Source organism: Lichenostomus cassidix, chromosome 1 (assembly GCF_008360975.1).
Source record: "Lichenostomus cassidix isolate B80296 chromosome 1, HeHo_3.0, whole genome shotgun sequence".
Lineage (NCBI taxonomy): Eukaryota > Metazoa > Chordata > Aves > Passeriformes > Meliphagidae > Lichenostomus > Lichenostomus cassidix.
Window position 1 is genome coordinate 80,100,002 of NC_139479.1, and position 24,263 is coordinate 80,124,264.

Genomic DNA, 24,263 nt, shown 5'->3' on the forward strand with positions numbered 1-24,263 from the left:
TGTGTGGGGGGGTGGAATTACTAATCTGAGATTCTTCCTTAAGTCTCTAACAGTAAAACCTGGGGCTTTTTAAAAACAGAAATATGATGTTCATGATAAAACTGTAGAAATCTGCAATGATCTAATGAGATATGTACATTTGTAGTGCTGAGTGAAACTTCATAAATGCCAGTACTTCCAAAAAAATCCATTGTGAAGCTGGGGAGAGGGAAATTACCTTGTGAAGTTTGTGGCATTTTGTTGGAATGGGGTTTTCAGTTACTTCTCTTTCCTTGTGGTGAGAGTGTTGCAAGCTGAAATGTTAACAGAAGGTTATTAAAATTCTCTGTGCACTACAGTATAGTACAACTCCATAAAGCTCCAGCCACAATCAACCAAGAAACAGGAGCAACACCTGGATCTGCACAATGCTGTGCCCAGCTTCATTAGTCATGTGCAGGAGTCACTGCAGGAGAGGATTTATGGCTTCAAATGCAAAGCCATGTTGTCTCTGTTGCTGGTGTTTCTGCTTGAGCAGTGCCAGCCCATTCAAGGCTTGCTTCTGGCTCTTTGTGCCGTGCTCTGTCGAGAAGTATGGACATGGTCTGCAACCCAGCCCTGCCCTTTGCACAGCAAGAGGTCCTGTCCTCAAAGTCATATCCTCTCAGGTAAAGGTAGGATCAACCCAGTGTCAGGGAAATGCTGAATCCAAAGTTTTCTCCCCAGAGCTCAGAGAGGTTAAGTGATGCTGAGATGCACTTATGCACAGCAGATTTCAGGATCTGTGATTTTTAATGTTGTTTCAATTACCTGACGTGGAGGATGTGGAATAGATAATTTAAGTACAAGGTCAGATGTCAAACAAATGTAAGTAAAACACTGAATTATTCCTCTAGGAGAATTACAGGTGCTTTGCAATACTCCACTCAGAATCACAACTGCTAGTGTGTGTGCTATTAGGCTCTGAATTTCAATGTTAAGGAAGCTCTTCTCTTGTTCCTTGAGTGGCTAATGTTGTGTCACTTTCCTTTACCCCTGCAGTGACGGCTGGGCAGACAGGTATGATGTGACAGAAGGGTACCAGAACGAAGCTGTTGGTGGGATAACAATCAAGCTGCAGTCTCCAGATGTGAAATGGTTTGATGATTACTACCTGCAGCTCCGGCCAGAAACCAATCATCGCAATCCATGGTTTCAGGAGTTCTGGCAGCACAGGTTCCAGTGCCGGTTGGAAGGGTTTCCTCAGGAGAACCCTAAATACAATAAGACTTGCACAAGTAAGTGAATTTATTACTTCTGCTGTGTGAAACAATGTGACTGAAGGTCTGGTGTAAACAGCTCGTGTTGGTCTGAAGCAGCATGGTCTGGTGAAAGAGTGAATTGGGTTGGAAGGAAAAGAAGCTGTAATTACAATGTTTGCTGTTTTCAAAATGATGAAAAGCACAATTTAAAAAGTATTCAGATTTCTAAAGAAATGGACAGTGCTTCAGTACCTAATTGCTCTTTATATTTGACAAACTTGATGCTACTCCACCTCCACAGGCATGAAAACACTTTCAAAAATGCTGCAATAAAAAACTGAATGTACCTTTTCAGAAATAGAGCTAATCAGATTGCTTTGGCTCAGAAGAGCAATGAGAGAGCTAATATACTAAAAGTTATCTGAAGCCCTTATGGCAATGATTATTATTTGTGAACTTCTGATAGAAGAGTAGATGCTTTGAAAGATGTCATTAGATTTTCTTTTAGCCATGGGTCATTTCAGGATATACCATTTTGAGCTGACCTTTTTCATTCAATTGCACTAATTTTAGCAAAAATTCCCACAACATTTTGTCATTTCTGCACTAAAGATAGATGTGGTGAATTTTTCTGGGGTTTTGGTGCTCTTTTTTCTTTTATTACTTCTGTTGATTGCTCTTTATTTCATGAGATGTCAAGCAGCACTGATGTTGTCTAATGTACTAATTAATCTGCATGCTCAGTCTTTCTCTTGAGTCAGTAGTCCTTGATTTGGTGGTCTCAATGGAATTACCTTTTATCCAGTCCTCTGGGTATGCAAGATGCAGATTGGGATCTGAGGCAAGAGGCTGTGAACTGGCTGCCATCCCTTGCCTTCCAAAGGCCATGGGGATGTGTGGCACCAGTTAAATGACAGGAGACACAGCAGGAACCAACGACTCAGTGCCTCAGCAGGAAGACCCCAGACTACCTGGAAGGGGTCATTTGTTCAGGGTCCTTCCTTTGAGGCTGGGAGGACTGTTTTACAAGTCCCTTCTCATTTTCTATAACTCTCTGGGCAAATTTTTCACTGTGTCTGACCTCTGAGTTATCACTAATACAGCGGGTATCCTCACCAGTGTTGGGGTAAGGTGGCGCTTTGCTGAATATTAGTCCAACCATGGCTCTAAACACCAAGGGATCTTCCCTCCTAGAAATATCAATATCTTCCACACACCCATGACACCAAGAAATGTCTCAAACGATCAGAGTCTTGGATATACACAACACAACCTCCCACCTAAATCCCCCTTAATGGTTTTAAGTCTTTCTTGATTTGGGCAAGGTCACAGAGGAAGTTTGTGACTGAGATGTAAATTGAATCTAGGAATCCCAAAATCTCACTGTACACCTTCAACATTCAACTGACATTTCTGTATTAGTTCTGCTCTGTTACCCTTCCAACACAGTCTGAGAAAGATTTTATTTGCACTATTGACTGGTGCTGCATATTGAGCAGCAAACCTCATTGATTTCCCAGTAATAATGTAGACCTGTTTCCTGAGATGTCAGTGCAGGGGGCATAGCTGGATACAGGCTAATAAAGACCTGGTTCCTATCAGAGTGCCATGTAAAAAACATTTTAATTTGACTTTTCTTAAGTTCTTTTTTAACTCTCCTTTTACCAACAATGTGAGAATCTAATTTATATTTTATATGAAAGATTGGGAACTATGAAATGTAAGTCCCTAGAGATTGTTTTATAACGCCTAAAATAAAATTCACAATCACAGAAAATTTATCATGGGGGTGCAGGGAAATGGTATTTTATACATAAAGTCACCCAGTCATGGATATAAGCCAACTTAATCATAAAGCTTGAATAGCTCAGCAAGAACAGCACTCATGACAGGAAGCTTTCTTACAAAGAACCACAGCTCAAATAGGTTCTTAAAACCTGGGAATGTCAAATACACACCAATAAAGTGCAAAAATCTAAATCTGCTGATTTGCAAATTATGAATAGAGAAAAGTACTATTTTCCCAAATAGATTGATCTAATTTCCTTTTCTTCAGTTTTGTTGTAATATTCAATGCTGGACCATGATGGCTATAGTTAAAGAATGAAAACCAGATTGTAATAGCTTTAATTCTTTCTTGTTGCTGTAAGGCAAAAAATGTTAATTCAGTTGTGGAATTTCCCAGGTTAATAACATTGTGCTGTTATGCATATGTTATGCTGGGCAGTCAGTTAAAACTGTCCATTTAGTCAGGGTTTTCACATAGGAAGTTTTTAGGCATCATATTACTCAGATTTCTACTTTTGATTTTTATGTACGCCATCTGTCAAAATTCACTTAAAGGAAATTTAAAGTTTAGCCTGAAAAATGGCATGAAGATTTACTTAATGACATTTTTTGTGCCATAAGTGCTAAGACACCTATGCTGTTTTTCTCATAATAACTCCAAAACTAGGCAAGGGTATATGATAAAGTGAAGAAACTTGAAGTTAGACAACTCTGTGGATTAACTACCAATAATAATGTAAATATATTCACTGAATATTGCAGGAATGAGAGATTTTGATTTTAAGATCAAAATTCACATGTGTTTTTAAGATTGTCATGGTAGTTTATACTTCTGCCTCATTTCCTATCATCCATATGACTTTGAAAATTATGTCTTTTCAATTCCTACATTTGCAAGCACTTTACATTTTGAATCCTAAATTCCCTCTGTTCAGACTTCACAATTGTAAAGATGATACTTGCTCTTGATGGTTGATGGTCACAAGCATTTCACAGACTGTCTTCAGAGTTTCTGCACAATGATGAACTAATTTTGGTTCTGATTTCACCTGGGAAGAAAACAGGACTATGTCCTTTAGTTTATCTAACTAAATTCATGCTCTTCTCCAGAAGCTGCATTAAAAAAAAAGCAAGCCAACAACAACCAACCAAACAAAACCACCAAAAAAACCCCCTCAAATACCCTCAAAAAATCAAGTTAAAGGTGTTTCTCAGGATTACAGTAAATGAGATTAAGTTTATTGAGAAATGATGGAGAAAAATGAACACCTATTTTTTACATCAAAAGTCAAGCAATTCTTTACTTCTTGGAATAATGATAAAAAGATAAACATAGAGCTGATTGATGTTCATAGATGAGGTCATTATTAAATTAATGTGTCTACATAAAAAGCAATAACCATTATGTTAGTGGGAAACAAACTTAATTATTCTCTATAATGCATTTGTGTTTTTATGAAAACATAAAGAATGGTTAACAATATAATCAAGTTTACTCAGTAAGAAAATGGGCTCAGGAAGGTATGGCTGAAATCTAAGTAATAAGTGACTTCACCTATGCACCAGTTATGAATTTAGTTATTTAAACCTCTGCATTTGTTTTGATGAAGGCTGCCTAGTAGAATACTAGGCTAAGTTTGTCTCTGTGACAGAAAATACATGAAGTCATAAATCATTGAAATTATCCCCGGTGACTTGTGAGAGATTTTCTCACTTTTTAACATTAACTATTCATAGACAGTTTCAGGGCAGGGATTATTATTAAAGAATATATGATTTAGAAAGATATGCAGAGTAAAATTATTAAATTAGCCAAAGAGAATTCAAAAACAATAAAAAAAAATTTATTTTCCATTCATTTCTATCAAGCACTAAAAAGTTTCCATCCTTTCACATACACTTAACTCACACTGAGATGAAAATTTTAGCATCAAGTTCACTTTTCATTTGCAGATTAGAACATACTTGCTTAATCCAAATGGGTGTCACTGCTGCTGTTGCTAAGTACATTGATTTTCTGCCCAGCTGGAGCACTACAGAAAGTGAGAAGTTCACAGACTTATCTGACTTGATTTTCAGTGCAATCAGTTCCATGCCACAGGAGAGCTGCTACAAGCCACCTCTGAAGAACAAGAGTTAGAACAAAGAGTTTGAAATGCATGAGTAAAAGGAGACATGTAATGGCCTCCAAACAGTAGGGATTTTACAAGATTTGGATTTGGTTTCATCTCTGGCACCAGTCAGAGATTTTTTTCATATCTAAGACCACAGTTCAGTGAAGTTCGTACATAGGTGGGAAAGCTGATCCAGATGAGTAACTCCACTCAATGACCAGCTTCAGGTCTCAAAAGGCTAATTTAATCCTTTGGTATTGATTGCCTTTAGACCTTTGAAGATTAGACGTTTATGTGTTTGCTTTCTTTTAGACAAACTTCCCACAAGACCTCTAATTCCTAGTACTTTTTCATGCTGGTGAGGGTGTTTTAAAAATGCATCTAAACACAGACCAGAAAAAACCCAACATAAGCTCATTAGGAGGTGAAGGTCTGGCTCAATGGACAGTAGTGGAAAGTCCTCAAAGTCACCAGGAGCAGAAGCATATTTATTGCATTTGCCAGTCTGTTAAATTATTTATTCTGCCTGCACTGCTAAGTGAGATATTATTTTTCGCATGCTGTGTAAAAGCCAGAGGCACAGATGGAACAGCATTTTTTATGGTGATACTCACAGAGCAACTCCAGAATACACATCCCAAGTATCTGTGATCTAAATGTTAGACAATAAAGAGTAAATAAATAGAGGCTGATGCTGCTGAAGCAGTGAAGTATCTTACTTTGATTGGCAGAGGTTACAGGCTTAAGAAAAAAATAGCAGTTTCATGTAAAGGAACAGTGGGAACAAGACCCTGGAGGGAGGAGATAGGTCACCTGTGTAGGCACTTACAGCAGGGTCCTGACATCAAATACTGTGGTTCAAAACAATGAAGTAGAAAACAAAGGGGAATTATGGAGGTTGGGTCATCACAGGAAAAGGTCAGCCACAAACAAGACATAGAGGGCACTGAAAGTGAGGAAAGCAATTTATGTGTGACATGGCTGGGAACAAGGACCCAGTGACAGGGTTTATAGGGGAAAAAGAACACACAGTGATTTACAGGTGTCCTGGTTACAGCTCCCAGGAAAAGGAGATTTGCAGCAGCATTCTGAATGCATCTTAGCAGGATGCAAAACTCCTAAATTCCATCCATGATTTAACCATGTGTCTTCTTTGAGATAAAAGTGCTTTTTCTGAGGGTGCAAAAACACTCATAGAAGGATGACCAATATATCTCCAAGCAATTTAGAAGAGGATTAAGAATGAATGAGTTTATTTGCAGAAAAGGAGATTAGGGACATTCGGGATAAATACAATAAAAGTTTTGCAGTTTAAGGAACAAAAGTGTACATAAAATAAAAGTGAAAAAAATATCTACCTGTTTGCTGAATCTCATGCAATTCCAGCTACTTTTAATGGGTTCAAAAGGACACACAGAAAGCCTCCAAGTTTCAAATGAACAAAAGTTTGGTTTAACAAATAGCCCTTTTGGGTTTCCAGCTAAAATGAAGGAATAAAACATGACAGTCTAGTCTTTTGCACTGCAACATGCAAATCTGTTGGTTAAATGTAAGATCAAATGCCAAAATTGGTTTAATCAGAACTCAGCCAGCAAAACAACTGCTGTCAGAATGGAAGGGTATTTTCCGTATTTCAAGGAATGTGTCACATTTAAACATCATATTTCTCAGACTTAGCATTCCTTCACTTTTATATTTAGATTGCAAAAAAAAAAAAAAAAAGCAAAACAAATTTAGTTAAAACTAATTTCTGTTTTTTAAACAGTGAATTAGAAAGCATTTTAATTCTCCTGAATAAATCCTGTGTGTCATTCAGTTTGATATTCATGGTTGGGCACTGGCAAGCTGAAGTATGGTCCAGCCCTCATTTTTATGCCCCACATTTCAGACCTGGAATTCAAACACTGTTATTACTACTTTTACAGTGATGCTGGGTCAGATCCAGAAATTTCCAAAGGCAAATCAGCTGTAAGGCATAAATCCAGATCTGAATTTTCTAGCAGCCTGATATAATCTGAGCCAGGAGCCTACACAGACATGTTACTATTTTTTTGACTCAGAGAAAGAAGCAGAGTGGCACTAAGAGCGGCTATATGGTCTGATTTATACATTTGAAAGGTTCTTTGATATAAATTGATCCTGATTTTTACCCACCTGTAACTCAAACACTTTAATAGCTTGAGTCTTCTCATTGTTGTTACAGAATTCATCAAATTCCTCCAAAATCTGACTACAAAACTACATTTTTTTCCTTCATTTTATGTTCCCTGATTTCTTCCTTCCATATATTAGATGTATGTGATGATATACCTAATGTGACTTTCTTCTTTATATTGCAATTCCTTTTCCTGCTGTCATTCTGAGCCTTGGAAACTATCTGGGCCATGTCTCTCTAGCCTTGAAAATTAAATTATAAATAAATTTATTCAGATTATATCGGTTTCTTATGGGATATATCATTCGGAGTAGCTCCTGCCATTCTTTTCTCTCTGCAGTTCAACTTCCTGTATAGATTCAAATACTTCATGTAAGCACGTTTGCAAGTACAGAGAATTTTGTGCCACCATTTAATGTGCTTTTGCAACTGTAGCATTTGTGCTTCATCACAACTTGTGGCCAATGAAATTGAATTCTGTAGCAAAAGAATAGTACTGTTAAGAAAATGATATGGAGAAATAGGTATCTATTTACTTACCTTTTCCTCGGGCTACCTGTTGCCTTTTCACTTTTTGCTGATTATACTGAGCTTGACAAGAGAAGCCAGACTGCCACTGTTTTGTGGGCATCCAGGGATGAAGGTTAACATCTTGTCAGATTTGTGAGAGCTCTGAGAATGCTGTGGACACGCATGCTCAAATAGATGTAAAACACCAAAGTCAACTAAGTACTCAGAAAAAACCTTTGGAAAGTCCTGTCTGCATTTTTAGGACACTGAATTTGGTCTTTCAGTCATTCTCAACTTTTTGGTGCTATTCAATGTGTAAATTGTAATGTGCTGGTATTGACTTTCAGTTGAGAAGAGTAAAAGTTAGAACTGATCAAAAGCATTGGGTGCGTGCATTGCACTGCATGGTATTTCCTTGCCAAATTTCAGAAATGTTCCATAGCAGCATTGAAATGGGTCATCATTTTATTCTTATGTCAATAATACTGAAAAGCTTTGTTTCGTTTTTTATTTACCTTCACATTGTTACAGTTTCACGATATGTGTTTTGCCTAAGCACCAAAATGACATTTCCTGGGGAAAAGAATATTTGAACTGCATGAAATTCCCCACAGAGCAAAAAATATTTATTTTCTTCAGTCCAAGAGCCTGTAATAACTCAAAATAAGAAAACAAATAAATAAACTATTGCAATTGATTTTTAATGGAAAAATACACCCAGAACCTTACAAATAACACAGAACTGGAAGTTACTTTATCATTTCACATTGCTTTGATAGAAAGGTCTGATAACAGATTTTGGAAAAGGTTCCAAAATCAGTCTGTATCTTTAAACAATGATAATTTAATCAGCTATCAACATTATGCTTTGCCTTGGTTCATATGTACAGCCTTTCCTTCATTTTATAAGATGCAATACATTTTTCCAGTGGAGAGATGTGCATGTTTCTGATGACTGATTTGATGGTGTGTCATCCAGAACACACAGATCCAGGGAAAGTCACACGTGTGTTCCCAAGGAGCACAACAGGGACATCATAGACCCTCTGACAGAGTTAAGTCACACACTATATCCTTCAGCAAACACTACCATGTCTTTGTTGGAAGGATGAGCCTGTTGTCCTGGTTTTTTTTCTAAGAAATTCACTAAGGTAAAGGAAAAAAGAATAGGAAAACAAATTGGCTGGTGGACTTCAAGTACTGTGAGCAGAAGGGGAATGTGGGACCTATTTGCTAGCAAAACTAGAACTCATTTCTTTCAACCTCTTATCCCTCAAAACAAAAATTAACACAAAGAATCACTGAAGTTTTTAATGGTGTATTTGTGGAAACTGCATAGAAACTAAATTGTGATATAATAGTGGTAAAACATTATGAAATAATTGGAGGCTGTAGGATATGCCTGTGATTTCCATTATAATGTCTCCTATTGTTTATGACTTTGTCACAAACAACTTTTTGATCACTGAGAAGTTTTAAAATAATAATAATAAAAGAGAAGCACTACCCTTCATTTTGGTGTTAAACTCATTGCAGAGGAAATAAAGTGCTCTGTGCTTTGAAAAAAATATTGTCCCATATTGTGTCTCGTATTTTGTTCTCTTATTTCTCCTCAGGGAATGAAAAAAGGGGGTTGAGGGACTGCCTGGAATGTAAAGTATTTTTACTCTTTCTTATACCCTTTTTTCATTCTTTAAAATGCAAAGTATTGTCATCTTTGGAAAAGTTAGAAAGCAGAAAAAGCATATTGAACCATGGTAATTTTGCGCTCTTTAACATCCTTGCTTGATGAGGCTTTGTAGTATCACCAGCTGGCAAGCAGAAAAAATTGTATTTCATCTTCCTTGAGGGTAAAAAGCAGGGGAAAAAAAGAGGAATGACAGGTTTTGCATCAAAATCTGCAAAATAATGAAATCTATTGAAGAATGCTTATTTTCATGCTAAGTACCAGATAAAATAGACAAATCTCAGAATTTCCTGCAAAGATGTGGGTTTGGTTTGGTTTATTTTTCCATATTTGGATGGAGGGGGTTAATCTTGGAAGTACTATTTTATTAGTCTCACCACTAGCCAGGACCACCAGTGCTGGGGGCTGCTGGAGTAGCTCTGGAGCATGGAAGCAGTCCAGAGCTGGCTCACCATGCACAGGGACTAACAGCATCCATAAGAGCTTTCTTGGATCACTGCCCATAAGTACACTAATTGTTTCTAAATAGATCCAAGAAATGAACCGTTGCTAGCTGCAATCACTTTCTTGGTGAAAAAAAGTGTTTCTTTTTAATTATCTACATATTTGTGTGCTTTGGAGATGTGACAACAGAAAAGAACAAATTTGGATGAAGAGTTTAGCGCTGTGGTCTCTGTGCAGTTAATCATATCATAGAATTGTAGAATAGAATGGTTTGGATTGGGAAGGAAAGGACTGTAAATATCATGTAGTTTTAGTCCCCTGCTCTGGGCAGGGACATCTTCCACTAGATCAAAGACCCATCCAGCCTGGCTTGAACACTTCCAGGGATGGGGCATTCACAACTTCTCTGGGCAACATGTGCCTGTGACTCACCACCTTCAATTTCTTCTTAATATTTAATCTAAACCTGGCCTCTTTCCACTTAAAGCCATTCCCCTTTGTCCTATCACTACGTGCTCTTTTGAAAACCTCAGCAGAGATTCATAAATAGGTTAATATATTCCAAACACTGCCATCACCATTAAATTCATCCATGCCATCTCTCCGTGTCATAATTAGCTTGGGTCAGGAAAGGTTCTTGACTGAAAGCAGCACCCATGGATGACTAATAAGGATAAGAATATGTATTAAGAGTTCCAGCAAGAACAATACGCAAGAACTCTTAAGTGAACAATGTGCTTAAGGCTACCTAAATCATAACTGTTGAAGGGATAGATTTAAAATAATTTTACTCTTTTTTTGTTTTCTGTTGAGTAAGGAACTACCTTTAAGCTTGTGTATTCAGCCTTGCCTTAAAACCACTTCGAGAATTACTGATGTAAATAAGGGTTACTTATATGCTTCAAGTGACGTGCCAAAGTACTTTGTGTAATGGGTTGAAAATCACTTTCAGCCTTGGATTTTTCCGGGTTTTTTTTAATGCTGGTATTTTTTAAGTCTCTTCTACTCTATACTAAAGACAAAAAAAATTCTTTTGTCTGAGTTTTTGAGATGTTCCCTTAAGTAGAGAATCTTGGGGTACTATAAACTGACCTTGCCAGGCTGGATTTGCCCCTATATAGCCAAGTGAGGCAATTAATATCTCAGATGAATGCGTTCTCCAGCTGCAAGAAGTATATTAAAATTCTCACAACAGCTAATTCCCTCACAACTCCATTGACTATTGCCAGCAGCTTCTGAGCTAGGAAGAGCTAAGCAGCCTCATTATAAATCATCAGGTGAACACAGTGAGGTTCAGTGTTTAAAGAAAATCAGAATAATAATTCCATAAAATTGAAGCACAAAGCCCAGTGGAGAGTAAGAATAAAGAATTAAGTTATTAGATTTTTAAGCAATCATATGCAATAAAGCAGCTGAAATATTGTTTTATGATAAATACTTTTGCCAATGCAAATCTGATTCATTCTAATGGCTACTATAATTAACTGCACGGTGTATGAGCTGCTAATTCTGTGGGTGAATAATTGGTAAAACCAAGTTTTGTGTATTGCAGTGTAATACACTTGTTCAATTTTCCGCTTAATTTCAATTAATATGGGTTTTACATGCACTCCCCTGTTGCAGTTTTTATGCTTATTATTTTTAGTTAGGAAAAAGCAATACCTTGGTAGAACAGAACAAATGAGCAGCACTATGTGTTTTTTCCAATTTGTTTTTTTTCCATTAAGATACTTCAAGCTCATATTGCTTAGCCTTCCAAAATGTTAATCACTGCTCCTGAGGTTGACTGGAAATGGTGATGCCAGTTTCCACATGAAACAGAAGGGAAAAAGGATGTCTCAGTTCTCTCTTTTACTTACTCACCTCTACAGAGTGTTTTTCAGGTCCAACTATATATTTTATTACCCTTCCCTTTTTCCAGAGCTGCAATATATTTTAGTGGTTAGAACTGTGGGGTGATGTTCTTGTTCACCACAGAAATGTGTGCTTGTATGTAGTCATACCTACTTTATGATGGAATTGTTCAGCACCTGGGTATTCTTACTCTTTTCCTCTAAAGGTGCCTACACATCAGACTGGGTTCATATCTGCTGAATGGATATTGTTAAACTAGATGAGTGCCACCCTGAAAGTCATATATTAGCCTTCACTTCTTTACAGAAAAAAATTGCCTGTGCTTCAATCTTCTCATGGCATAAAATACTTCTCAGATTGTGCTGCCTCTGCAGCTCAGCTGGGCAGGTGTGAGCACCATCCCTGCCCCTCACCAATGCCTCTATGGAAAGCAGACTGTCATGGAGTTTACAGGTTATTTACCTTCCCTTTGCTCTGGGCTGCCCACACGAGGGACTCCCTAGCTCCTAGGGTTGCTGCTTGGTTGATAAAAGGAGAGCAAATGTTCTAATAGAGCTCTTTGTTTGTCCTCCCTCCAGTGCCATTTCTAGGTGTTGGATAAATTTTCAGCACCATTGATACAGTTTTATCTCTGACTCTTCTCACTTCCCCAGTATTAAAGATCTTGTGGCCAGAGTACAGCTGGGAGCTTTGCTGATGACATATCAGGAAGAAAAACTCCAACACACTGTTCCTTAGTTTTCCTGGTGCTGACAACAGAGAAAATCTCTGTTAGTAATAGCAGTGGGTTAAAAAAATAAAGGCCTTCAAGGTCCTGCTGAACGAATTTTTATTGTGCATTTCACAGAAGCATAAATAGAGACTAGAAATGTACACCTTATGATTTAAAAGCAAAAAAAAAAGATTTATAAATTCTGACTAGACAGTATCATTGCCTAACCCACATTGTCAAACTCTTCACAGGTATTTTAATGTATTCCTCTGTATTGAATCGTTATCCTCACTTCATAAAGACAGAGGAGCAAGAGATAGAGGAGGAGGAGAGTTATTGGGGGGAACTTTTGGTGCAGTAAAGGGGTAGTGCCTAGGTCAGTCTGTTTGCACAAGATTAGTTCTGTGTCTTTGAAACAAAAGTGTTTTCACAGAATTAGAGAATGGTCTGGATTGGAAGACACCTTAAAGACCATGTAGTTCCAATTCCTCTGCCATGAGCAGAGACACCTTCCACCAGACCAGGCTGCTCAGAGCACCCACCCAACCTCTCCTTGAACACTGCCAGGGATGGAGTATCCACAGAGTCTCTGGACAGCACAGTTCACTGTTTTTCCACAAGGGGAACTTTTTTAAAAGGTCCCTGGAGAATAAAACTCATATATCAGCATTTACACCTCAGCCATAATTTCTGAAGTTTTGAAGAGATTTCTGCAGGCGGAGAGAAGTTTCTGGATTCCCCAAAACATTACACTGTAATATCCACGGCACATGCCTTATAAATACACATGAAAGAGCAGCAGTCTAAAACCAATATATGTGAGGTGAGCAGATGAGATGCACAGAGAAGTGTATCACCTGGATAATAAAATATTTAAGAGGAACCCCAAGTTTCATTTTTTGTTTTTATTCTAACATGGTCTATGCATGCACCAGAGAGATCTTTTATGAGCTGGTTAAAAAGATAAAAAGATCTGATAAAAAGATCTGTTATGAGCTGGTTAAAACACTTAAAAATACTTTTCCACTGTTATTAATTAAGCCACCAGCAGTTGCCTGAAGATAGTTTTCCAGCCCTATTCACTAACCCTCTGCTTGTTCCCCGACAGGCGAGATGACCCTGAGGACACAGCATGTTCAGGACTCCAAGATGGGCTTTGTAATCAATGCAATATACTCGATGGCCTATGGGCTGCACAACATGCAGCTGTCACTGTGCCCAGGCTATGTGGGGCTCTGTGATGCCATGAAGCCCATAGATGGTCGGAAACTCCTGGAATCCCTCATGAAGACTAACTTTACTGGGGTCTCTGGGGACATGATCTTGTTTGATGAGAATGGTGACTCACCAGGAAGGTAATGTTGACATTTGTCAAACTGTTTAATAGTAGAGATGCTAACAGAACATAGTAGATATGTGAGGACTTGACATCAGAGCTAAGATCTCATACTCCTAGTTTTTCATTTCCTGATTTCTGTGCTTATTTTTTAAAAATAGGTTTGGTTTGGTTTGGTTTTTTCTTTCTTTTTTACATGCATTTTTTATGGTTTTTCAAGTTAAAGATGTGGACTTTCAGGTGTAAAAGTTTCCTGCATCAATTTGCATTTTTATCTGTGCTATTTAAAATTATTATTATTAAAAAACAAACCATTGGACCTTTACCTTTATGTTTGTAGACCATGATGTCCACAACAAACTATTTCTCTCTTTATCTGGGTGTTTAAATATATGTGTTTGATTGAGTTATAAACAATAATTGCAGACATAGTTCTTTTATTAAGAAAGCTAAAACAATATCAGAAATATTATACTGATATGTCTGGGATTTATTTTTCGTCAGAATTATTGAAAACCTGTTTACATATCTTCCAAATGAAACCTTTCCACTTGCATAACACACTAAGCTTTCAATTCATACCGTGTTGCTCTAGGCCAAATTGAATTTAAACAAAATTTGTTTTGCTGGTAACATACATACATACGTATACATACATCTATGAAATATAAGGCAAGTTTTTGTATTACATATGTATCCATAGAAATGTATATTAAAAAGAGTTATGGGGTGGGGATTTTTCTGGGTTGCTGCTTACTGAATTTTCAGAGGATGAACAGCAAGTGTGATAGTATTAAAAGCATATTTATTCCCTATATTTCAGTGGGTTTCATTCACTGCTTTTGCTCCAATATTATTTGAGATAGCCCTTCATGCCCAGATTTTTGGGAGGTTTTTAAACACCTTTGTTATGGTACCATATAAGCAGATGACTAGAGGGAAAATTTTTATCCTGTACACTCATTTGAATTTTGTCTTCTCCCATTATGTGAACTGAAAGAAAAGCATTAACTTCCTACTGGAAATGGGTAGGAAAATTCAGACTCATTGGTCAAAATATTTTGACATTTCCAAAAATTTCTGCAATTTCACAACTGATTTTTTTTCTCATAATATTTGCAAACCTGTAGAGTCAGCATTCTCCCCAAAGGCAGGACAGCCACCTCCACAGCAGCCTGTGTCTGTTTCTGGAGACACAAATTTTCAAATTCTTCAAACTCAAAGTCTAAGGAAAGGCACTGTGAGCTGGTAGGAGAACTCAGGCACAAACTGGCAGAAACCCAGGAAAATTTCAGGTGGAAATTTATTTTCAGAGCCTTTTAAGCATGAGCAAGGCTGTCTTCTGCTAATGTTTCTGTTTTTACAAGTAGCTGAATTTTGAAGGAAAGGGTTAAGTCTGAATTTTTCTGACGGAATTCTTTTTAAAACACTTGTCTCAGACTTTTTATAAGGATTTCTTTTTAGCTTTAATGATGCTCAGATACAGTGGACTGCATCCTACCCTATTCTAAACAGTTTCACTCGTTTCTTGTGTAAAAACAACTGTGATGATCGAGTGATGCGTGGCCTGCCACAAACAAATATTTGACATGACAATATTAGTAACAACATCTATATATTGCAAAGAGATGTTTTGCTTTATCTTTTCCTCATGTTGGCATCCTCAGCAACACTAGTTTAATACCATTTGTTGCAAGGAATTTAATTGAATATCTTGGATATTTTTAAATTCTAGGAAAGATGATGAAGAAATTGCATCATGTGCAGTAATTTGCTCAGCCACAATAGGATACAAGTATTTCACTGAAGAGCATAGGGAAACCATGTTGAATGTGTGCCTTAGGATAGCCCAAATTTACAAAAGTCCAGCTTCCCTGGATTTGTGTTGTATTTGTGTCTGCTCAAACTGATGAACTGTACGGCTACAAAGCGGTCCCAGAGTTTGTTTTCTTTTGAACCATAGTTCTTTGTTCCTTCTGGTCCAACATCATTTAATCCAGTCTATGTGCTTAAGTCAGACAACATTGAGTCAAAATTTACTCTTTCATGATTAAGAAGATTTTATAGGAAGTTCTATTTCTAACATCCAAGTTTTAAGTAGTATATAGTCTTTTAAGCACTGTCAGATCGTATTTGCAAGAGCTTGGAGATGGTGCAGTCATAGTGGAACAATTCATCTGCTCTGTACACTTGCAGTGATAACTGCATCTTCACTTTGTAAAACAGGAATTTAAATCCTCACAGCTGTACTGTGGTGGTGGTGTTAAGCAGGAAATCAGAACATAAAAAGCCTTTCTGACCTAGATAGCTCAGGATTTTGATGTACAGCAAAAACGTTTTGATATTATACAACAGATGATTAATCCTACAAGATGCTTTGAATTCTGGCCCTCTTCCAATGTCCTTTATGTGTATGTTGAGTTTTAAGCAGACAGTCTAATGTAGGGCCTGTTTTATGTGAGACAAGAGACATGGAAAAAAATCAAATGAGTATGGAAGCCATGATTCCTCAAGAAGATAACAACTATATGTAAATACTATCAAAACTCTAAAGAAATTGAAGAGGCAAGAACAGGCAAGAAAAGACCAAGATGCTGATGTTTTGACTGTGCTACCAACAGAATATGTATTCTCAACAAGTTTATGGCACTTCTGTTTTGAAACAAGTATTTTGCACAGTGATTAGAGCACTGCTGGAAATGTGCTATTGTACCATCTGCTCTCTCCTATCCTAAAGTGACAAAGTGTCCCTGTGTTATCTCAAGGAACCTCCAGGGAACCAGTGACTCATGAGCCTCCACTAGAGCAATGGACTTACTCAGTCTGGCTATTTCTACCCATCCATCAATGCTGTTCTCCCCAGACAAGAGAGATGAGAGTTACTCAGACAACACTATATTAAATTTTTTAAGTTCCTTTCCAGTATTCCCTTTGGGATGTATGCATGGAACTACTACTGGAGAGATCCTTGGTTTAGGTTCTGTGGCCTATTAAGTACTGGCAGTGCTCTTGTTTGTCTGTCCATGAAACCCTAAACTGAAAACTTCAACAAAGATACACCCATAGGTGTGTTTTAATGTCCTGAAAATGCTGAATAGTGGTTCTGGGTTAAATTTTTAGTTAGTCCATTTAATACTTGACAAAATGTTATTATACCTGTGAACCTCAGAAAAAATTTGGTTTATAACTACATGAAAAAGTCTTTTTCTTTGGGCTCGTTCTTGTGTAAACTGGATTCAATCAATTTGTGTCAGTCTGGCATTCATATCTCCAATTTTGAGGAGCTCGTGCTCGAAGCTGTGGACATTTCCTTCTTTATACAAGCTGGAAAGTGAAGTATTTCAAAATCCAGAAGTATCATAAGTTTTTCATTCTACTTGTGCTCATTTCTTCTTCTTTGGCAAGAATCAAGAGCAATATAATATGTATAATATCCCATTATCCATTCAATCAGACTCCACTTTCATTTCCTTTCAGAGGCTGCTTGCAGTCCTGATCCTGACCTGGGTGTGATTTTGGCATTGAGTCCCTGATGTACCATAGTTTCCCCACTGCGACAGATTTTTTCTGATGCAAAACTTCCTGAGATCCATAGATGGAAAATATTATAAAATAGTTTTACTGTAAATTTTTTATGTCAGCATGGGATATATATTGATGTTAGATATCATTTGGCTACTACTTGTCAGTCTTAAAAGTGTTTCCTCAAAACTGAGGAGAGATATCTGAGTATCTGTCATGGTTTAACCCCAGCCAGAAACCAAGTACCTTGCAGCTGCTTGCTCAGTCCTCCACCAATGGGATCAGGGAGACAATTGAAAGAGCAAGAGCTAGAAAAGGCGTGGGTTGAGATAAAAAACAGTTGAATAAAAAAAAGCAAAAGCTGTGCACACAAGCAAAACAAACCAAGAAATTCTTTCATTTCTTCCTCTGAACACCTCTTCTAGGTGTTCAGGTGCTCCAGGAGAACAGAGCCCCACCATGCGTAACGGTGACTTGGGAAGGCAAATGCCATAACTCCAAACATCCCCTCCTTCCTCTTTTGTCCCCCTAGCTTATATATTCAGTATGATGTCATATGATCTGGAATACTTCTCTCAGCTTCCCATTCATTCCCAAACTCCTGGCCAATGTGATGGTGCAAAAAGGCTTTGGTCCTGTGTAAACCCTGCTCAGAAGCAACAAAAAGGTCACTATTTATAAACCATTTTCAGCACAAATCTGGAACACAGCCCCTTACCAGCCCCTGTGAAGAAAATTAGTCCAACCAAACCCTGCAGGGTATCTTAAGGATTGTTTGATTTAATGAGCAGGTTATTTTCCTTATCTGTACATTGAGCTTCATAAATTACACTCTTATAATACCACTCTTAATGCAACCCTGTCTATATGCCTTGCCTTCATGACTAATTTGGTGCCTACTGACAGGAAAAAGATGTCTCCTTGTTTATGAATGAGGCAGCTTTTCTAAACCCATTATAGTCTTAAACTTCTTGGTCTATATTATTTCCTTGCTTTCCATCAGTTAATTTCATATTGCTTAGACAGGTTAATGCAAAATCCAGTAGAGAGGAGGTAAAGGAAAGCGTGACATCATTACTTCAGGAGCTGCATAACATTCCAAACATGCCGTACAAAAAAGTGCTAAAGTGCTGAAAGAACAGGCCTGTAAAGCAGAAGTTGGGCTGGTGTTCAGCAGTAGGAGGCACTGAGTCCTATGTGGCTCCACAGGCTTTCTGCAAGACTCTGTGGGAGCTGAAGAGAAAGTAGGAGGAAGAAGAACATGAAGCTGAAAACTCTGATCAGCTCTATCTTTGACCCAAAAGCAGCCTAGGATTGAGTCATGAATACTTTTCCTCTTCCACACTATACTGTACAAGGAATTAAATGTGTTTTGATCACTGAGAAATTATATAGAAATGATAGTGTGAATAGGCAAGGCCAGCATTTACTGCTATAATGTTGGAGAAAAGAAAGGGGAAAGAAAAAAAAAAGAAAATATTCCTGGACTCTGTGTCTGAAGAGAGATTGATACCTGATTCCTCCCTGGGTGCCACACGAAATCTCATCTTGCAGTCTTACAACACAGGAAGTTTCCTTTGATCACACAAACCTAGATTGCTCCTACCTCACTTTGGGAGTTTATCTGTCTTCTTCTCTCAGGAGGGGAATAAGTGCCTGCAGGCAATGAAGTGTTTGGAATTGTGTTAGGAATTGGCAATTATAGGTTTAGATTACTCAGCATCTGCTATAGAGGGAACTAGGGTTCCATATGCAATTGGTTTCCAGGACTGAAAGTTGCACGGAATTTATTCTGTTTGACTCATTTCATTGTTTTCCTTAAATAAATAGTCATTCTCAAAAGCAGAGTCACTTAACCCCAGGGTATTCAGGGAACTTTTTATGGTGCTAGAGAAAACACCCAAAAAAACTCCAACAATAAACCCAAACCAAAACTGAATAAAAAGCAAATAAACAAAATACCTGTATTCCCCTAACATAACATATGAAGGAAAAGCATGATTATGATTATGATTATGGTCACAGAAATTATTGTGAGATACTCAAGGGTAAGCATAATGCTTTAAATTTTTTCTTCTTTATTCCAACATGCTTGATTTTTGACTGTGTGTTGTTCCTTTAATTTGAAATACTTCTTGATGTTCTCTTCAACTCAGCTATGTCTCTTCTTTCTGTTTCCATAGATATGAAATCATGAATTTTAAACAAATGGGGAAGGACTATTTTGATTATATCAACGTTGGCAGCTGGGACAATGGTGAGCTGAAAATGGACGATGATGAAATATGGTCAGAGAAAACTACTATGATCAGATCTGTGTGCAGTGAACCCTGTGAAAAAGGCCAGATAAAGGTAAATATTTTATTTGCATCAGTCTCGTAGCATGCACAGCCTTGATATTTGAAAGCAAGTTTTTCTTGACTTCTACATGGAGGCGGAGTCAAACACCTTAATTTAAATGTACAGACTTATGTATTGAGTTTTTACTCTTATCATAATAATCTCACTATTTTCATAAGCTGCCATTTTCTTGACTCCTATATCTGTGGACTGCTGAGGCTTTTTATTTTTTTTAACTTATTTTCCAAATGCTTCCAAACAGGTATTGTTTGGAGGTTTTTTGCTGCATATTTTTACAGCATATTATTCAGTGAATTGCAAATCCCTGACTGGGACATGTCAGTACAATTGCAGGTAAATTATAAATAATAATTGCTATTCTTTCAGTGCTAGACACAGTCACCTGGCTGGAACGTTATTACTCAGACCTTAAGTCTGTGATATTGTTAGAAACCATCAACTACTATCACTTCTTTAAACTTCAGGAAATGTAGAAAACATATTTTTTAAATCATAATCTCTTTTACTGCTTCTATGTTTCCCAGGTTTTTGATTTTTTCCTTCCTCCCTTTCCACGCTGCAGTGAGTAAGGAGTGTAGATGAACCTGTCATACATTAATTATATTCTATTTTCCTTCAGCATCCCATGACACTTCCTGCAGAACAGTTAAAATACTGCAAGCCCTTAGCTCACCTTGCAGTCATTTATATAAAAGCCAGTGGAATGAGGGGAAGGGTATGTTCAACCGTAAGAAAATCAGGTGTAATTTCTGACAAGTCTCCCTGGAAGCCAACCTTTCTCATGTGTTATAACAGCATGACTGAAATGGGGAAGAAGCTGCAGAGCAGGGCTGATGGGAGCATGACTAGTCTCTGCAACACAAAGTGAATCTCTTTAGTCTGAGTTTTACAGAGTTTTAGAACATGGTTACCATGTTTATTCACTAATTAGTCTTTGGCAGAGTCATTAAGTGAGTTTCACCAGACTGATTGTATTTGTCTTCAGAGTAGGCACAAGGAATTATGTCAGATTTCTGAATAATATGCTATTCCAGATGGGGGGTCATCTCATCGTTGTCTAGGGTTTGAAAACCATTAAGATTGAAATTTAAGATCTGTGGTGGTTTTTCTGCAAATTTCTGTGTGACTGAGTTACTATGGAGGAATTTGAAACATTGAATGTAATGCTATCCAACATTCAACAACATTTGGTGAATCCATCCAAAGGACTTGATAAAATCCAAACAAAACCCAACTCTATACAGTTGAAATAGTGAGGATATATGATTATTTAAATAAAGACAGGTTCAAAGGATTGCCCAGATGACTAGGAGAAAGGAAAATAATTTTTGTTTTAAAGATAATTATTTATGTTAAAAGGGAAAGAAAATATTTGTTTAGAGTTAAGAGATACAACAAAGAATTTTTCAGGAAATGAAAAATAAAAGGATAAATAAATAATTGGCTGTTGACAAAAAAAAGAAGTCTGACTTTGAGTATCGGAGAACAATTATTTTCATTCCTAGGGAATGATATATAACCCTTCTCTGGTAGTGCTGGGTAAGAAATTATCAGTGTACCAGTTTCCTGATCAATTTGTCATATTCAAAGTATTTTATAGAAGATCTTCATTTGCTGGAAGGTATAACAGAAAAGAGTAAATTAATTGTTCATACAGAATTATAGGTGTTTTGATAATAACATAAGGTTTCTATTTTCCCAGTTAATATTCTTGACTATTTTATGCATTGAAAATTATGGATTTTTATAATGTGTCAAGTTTGTCAAAATATGTCTCTAAAAATTAGTACAAGCTTTCTAAAAATTGATTTTCCCAAATACAAGAAATTTTGTCATTTCTTCAACTTTTCATTCTATTTCAAAATGAAAGAAATCCTTAGATGTTAATTGTTCTGGAGGACAGATATTCTGTTTTGCAAGTAGCTCTAGTCTCAACACTTGCAAAATAAATCACTTTTGCTCTTATAGGCTTTCCATCAGTTTAGCCATTTAAGTGTTGCTGTTGCTGTTTTTCTTTTCATACTCTACAATTAAAAAAAAAAAAAAAAAAAAAGCAACAAAACACAAAATTTGAAGATTTTCAAGCCCCCATATTGCCAATGAAAATGTCATAATATACTTTTTTCCACTGAAGCATTGCAAAGAGCAATCCAATTCTTTTTGATTACACTCCTTTACATGTTGGGGTTCTTTTTAATTAAAATTGCAATAAAGACATCTGGATTTGAATATACTTGCTAAATTCATCATTGCAAAAGATAAAAAAGTCAACCTACTTCTTATGCTATAATTGGGAGTATTTTTTTATAAACTGTTTGGGAAGAGAAGAGAAACTGGGAATACTTTATTTCAAAAGAAAGACACATTGACAAGAACCACAGATGTTCCCAGAGATGATAAATAATGATCTTAGAAAATCTGCATTTCAATCCTAAGCATGCAATAACATTTGACAGTAAATTAGGAAATGAGAAATGAGGTCAGATGTTAGAATGGATGAAGATAACATTCTCACCCTTAAATGGTATTTAGAAATGCAGTAATTAAATAATTCTGGAAAAGGAATGTTCAGGTTGACATCTGGAAAAAAAATCAGTTTTAATAAATCACTAATGATTTACTAAATGAAAAATAAGCACCCAAAATCTTAGGGAATGACCCTTAGGGACATAATTCTGTTGACACAATTCTCCGTACAGACCACATTTGAGTGAGTTATTCAGTATCATGCACTGGCTTCTGTAGGTATATTGACATCGATGAAATTTTGAGCTTTACCAATTCTAAGATGGAAAAAATATCTTTTTGTCATTCTGTACCTCCACTTATACTTCCCCAGGATTGGGAGTTTCCTTTTTCTGGTACATACATAATGGGAAAATTGAGAATATTTGTCAAATTTTATATACAAAACCATACCATGAAAAGAAACAATAATTAAAAAAAAAAAAGTATATTAAAAAAAAATTAAAAAACAAATCTATCTACTGGGGCAGCATGAATGTGTGTTTATGCTGCTAAAACAAATGTCAATTTTTATCTCAGGTGATCCGTAAAGGAGAAGTGAGTTGCTGTTGGACCTGCACTCCTTGTAAAGAGAACGAATATGTATCTGATGAATACACATGCAAAGCCTGCCAGCTTGGTTCCTGGCCCAACGAGGAACTCACAGGTAAATGAGTTGTGGTTGTGCTTCTGTTGTCAATCAAAGTGCTCATCTAATGAGCTGCAGAAACAAATCACAGATAAAGGTGAGTATGAGGGTGGTTTTGGACTAAACATGGGGATAAAGCTAAGATTTGAACTGAAGCTGATATTTGTCTCCCCTTTTCAACCTGATTCAGGAGTTGTTCACATTGTTCAGCTCCTTTCTAAAGACCTGAATTACTAGATCTTGAAATTAAAAATAAAAAACAAATTGTCCTGTTTTTTTTATTCAGCCTAGTCCTAACTTCTAGCTGGTGATAAAGACCTTACCCTTCCCCAAACAGATGCAGAAATTAGGCCCTTGTCAGACCTAAATTATTAAGTGAGATCAAATTTAAGAGTTTTGTTATCCTCCCACGCAAGTACAGAGAAATGGTGCAATGTTTTCTTCTTTAATCTGAAAAAGCTATAAACTAGTTGCTGTAGTTACTGCTGCTAAAACCATGAGTGCTCCAAACAGACTTTGGTTTGCATTAGTCCTTTGTTCAACCGAGTCTGCTGGAACACAGTGTTCATATTTACCATGGCATAGACCTCTGTGCTCTTGCAGAACACCAGTTAGGCTTCTTTAGAGATAAATTACTCCAACATTTGTATCCCACAGCCTCTCTATGACTAATAAACAGAATTCAAGTATTCAAACATTCAGAGTGCAAACCGCTTCAAAACACTGTTCAGGGATCATGTTCTCATTGTGCCAGGCTTTGTATAGACAAGGGGAGAAGAAACAGGTTTTCTTCCAGAAGAGCTCACAGACCTGATTTGCATACAGTTTTCTGTGGATGAGGGGAAAAACTTTGAGGTGAGAGGGAAGACAAACAGTTTGCTGCATGAATTTAGGTACGTGGGGGAGTACAAGGCAAGGCTTGGCCTGTAGACAGATTTTTATATATAAAGTTAATCCTTTCCTGGTTAAGGACAGTTGCATTGCTGTGATAAATGAGCTAAGCTAACAAATTATTGGAAAAATATCATTTAACCATGAAACTGATGGAGTATTTTTCAGAAAATGTTAAGCACAACACTTTCCCTGAAATAAAAACTTTCAACTGAGAAAACTTGAACAGCAATAGACTGAATTTTCAAGTTCTGCTGCATCTATGCTCCCATAGCCCTGCTCCTCCAGTTCTGCCTTCCCAGGCAATCAGCAATCAGCCAGCAAAGCCACGTTCTCTCAGGGAAAGCTTTCATGTGCCAGGAGAATGGAAAAGGGGAAATAAAGAAAAAGGCTGGATGTGTACCCAAAAGCAGGGTATTGAGGTTGTGGTACAATTTCAGGTACACTTCTCAGGAGCTTCCAAAGCCCACATTGCAGGGGCCAGGTTACTGCACCAGGCTGGTCAGTTTGTGAAG

General features: G+C 37.1%; 1 protein-coding gene across 4 annotated transcripts in view; it reads left to right on the forward strand.

Moving 5' to 3' along the window:
• The window catches only part of GRM5 (glutamate metabotropic receptor 5), a 236,228-nt gene that overhangs the window by 172,035 nt on the left and 39,930 nt on the right, over positions 1-24,263 (forward strand). For all 4 annotated transcript variants that reach the window (XM_085065342.1, XM_085065359.1, XM_085065334.1 and 1 more), the window contains 4 exons: positions 1,021-1,256; positions 13,593-13,839; positions 19,526-19,694; positions 22,749-22,875. In XM_085065342.1, coding sequence (XP_084921468.1) covers positions 1,021-1,256; positions 13,593-13,839; positions 19,526-19,694; positions 22,749-22,875 — 779 coding nt within the window. The remainder of the gene's footprint in view (positions 1-1,020; positions 1,257-13,592; positions 13,840-19,525; positions 19,695-22,748; positions 22,876-24,263) is intronic.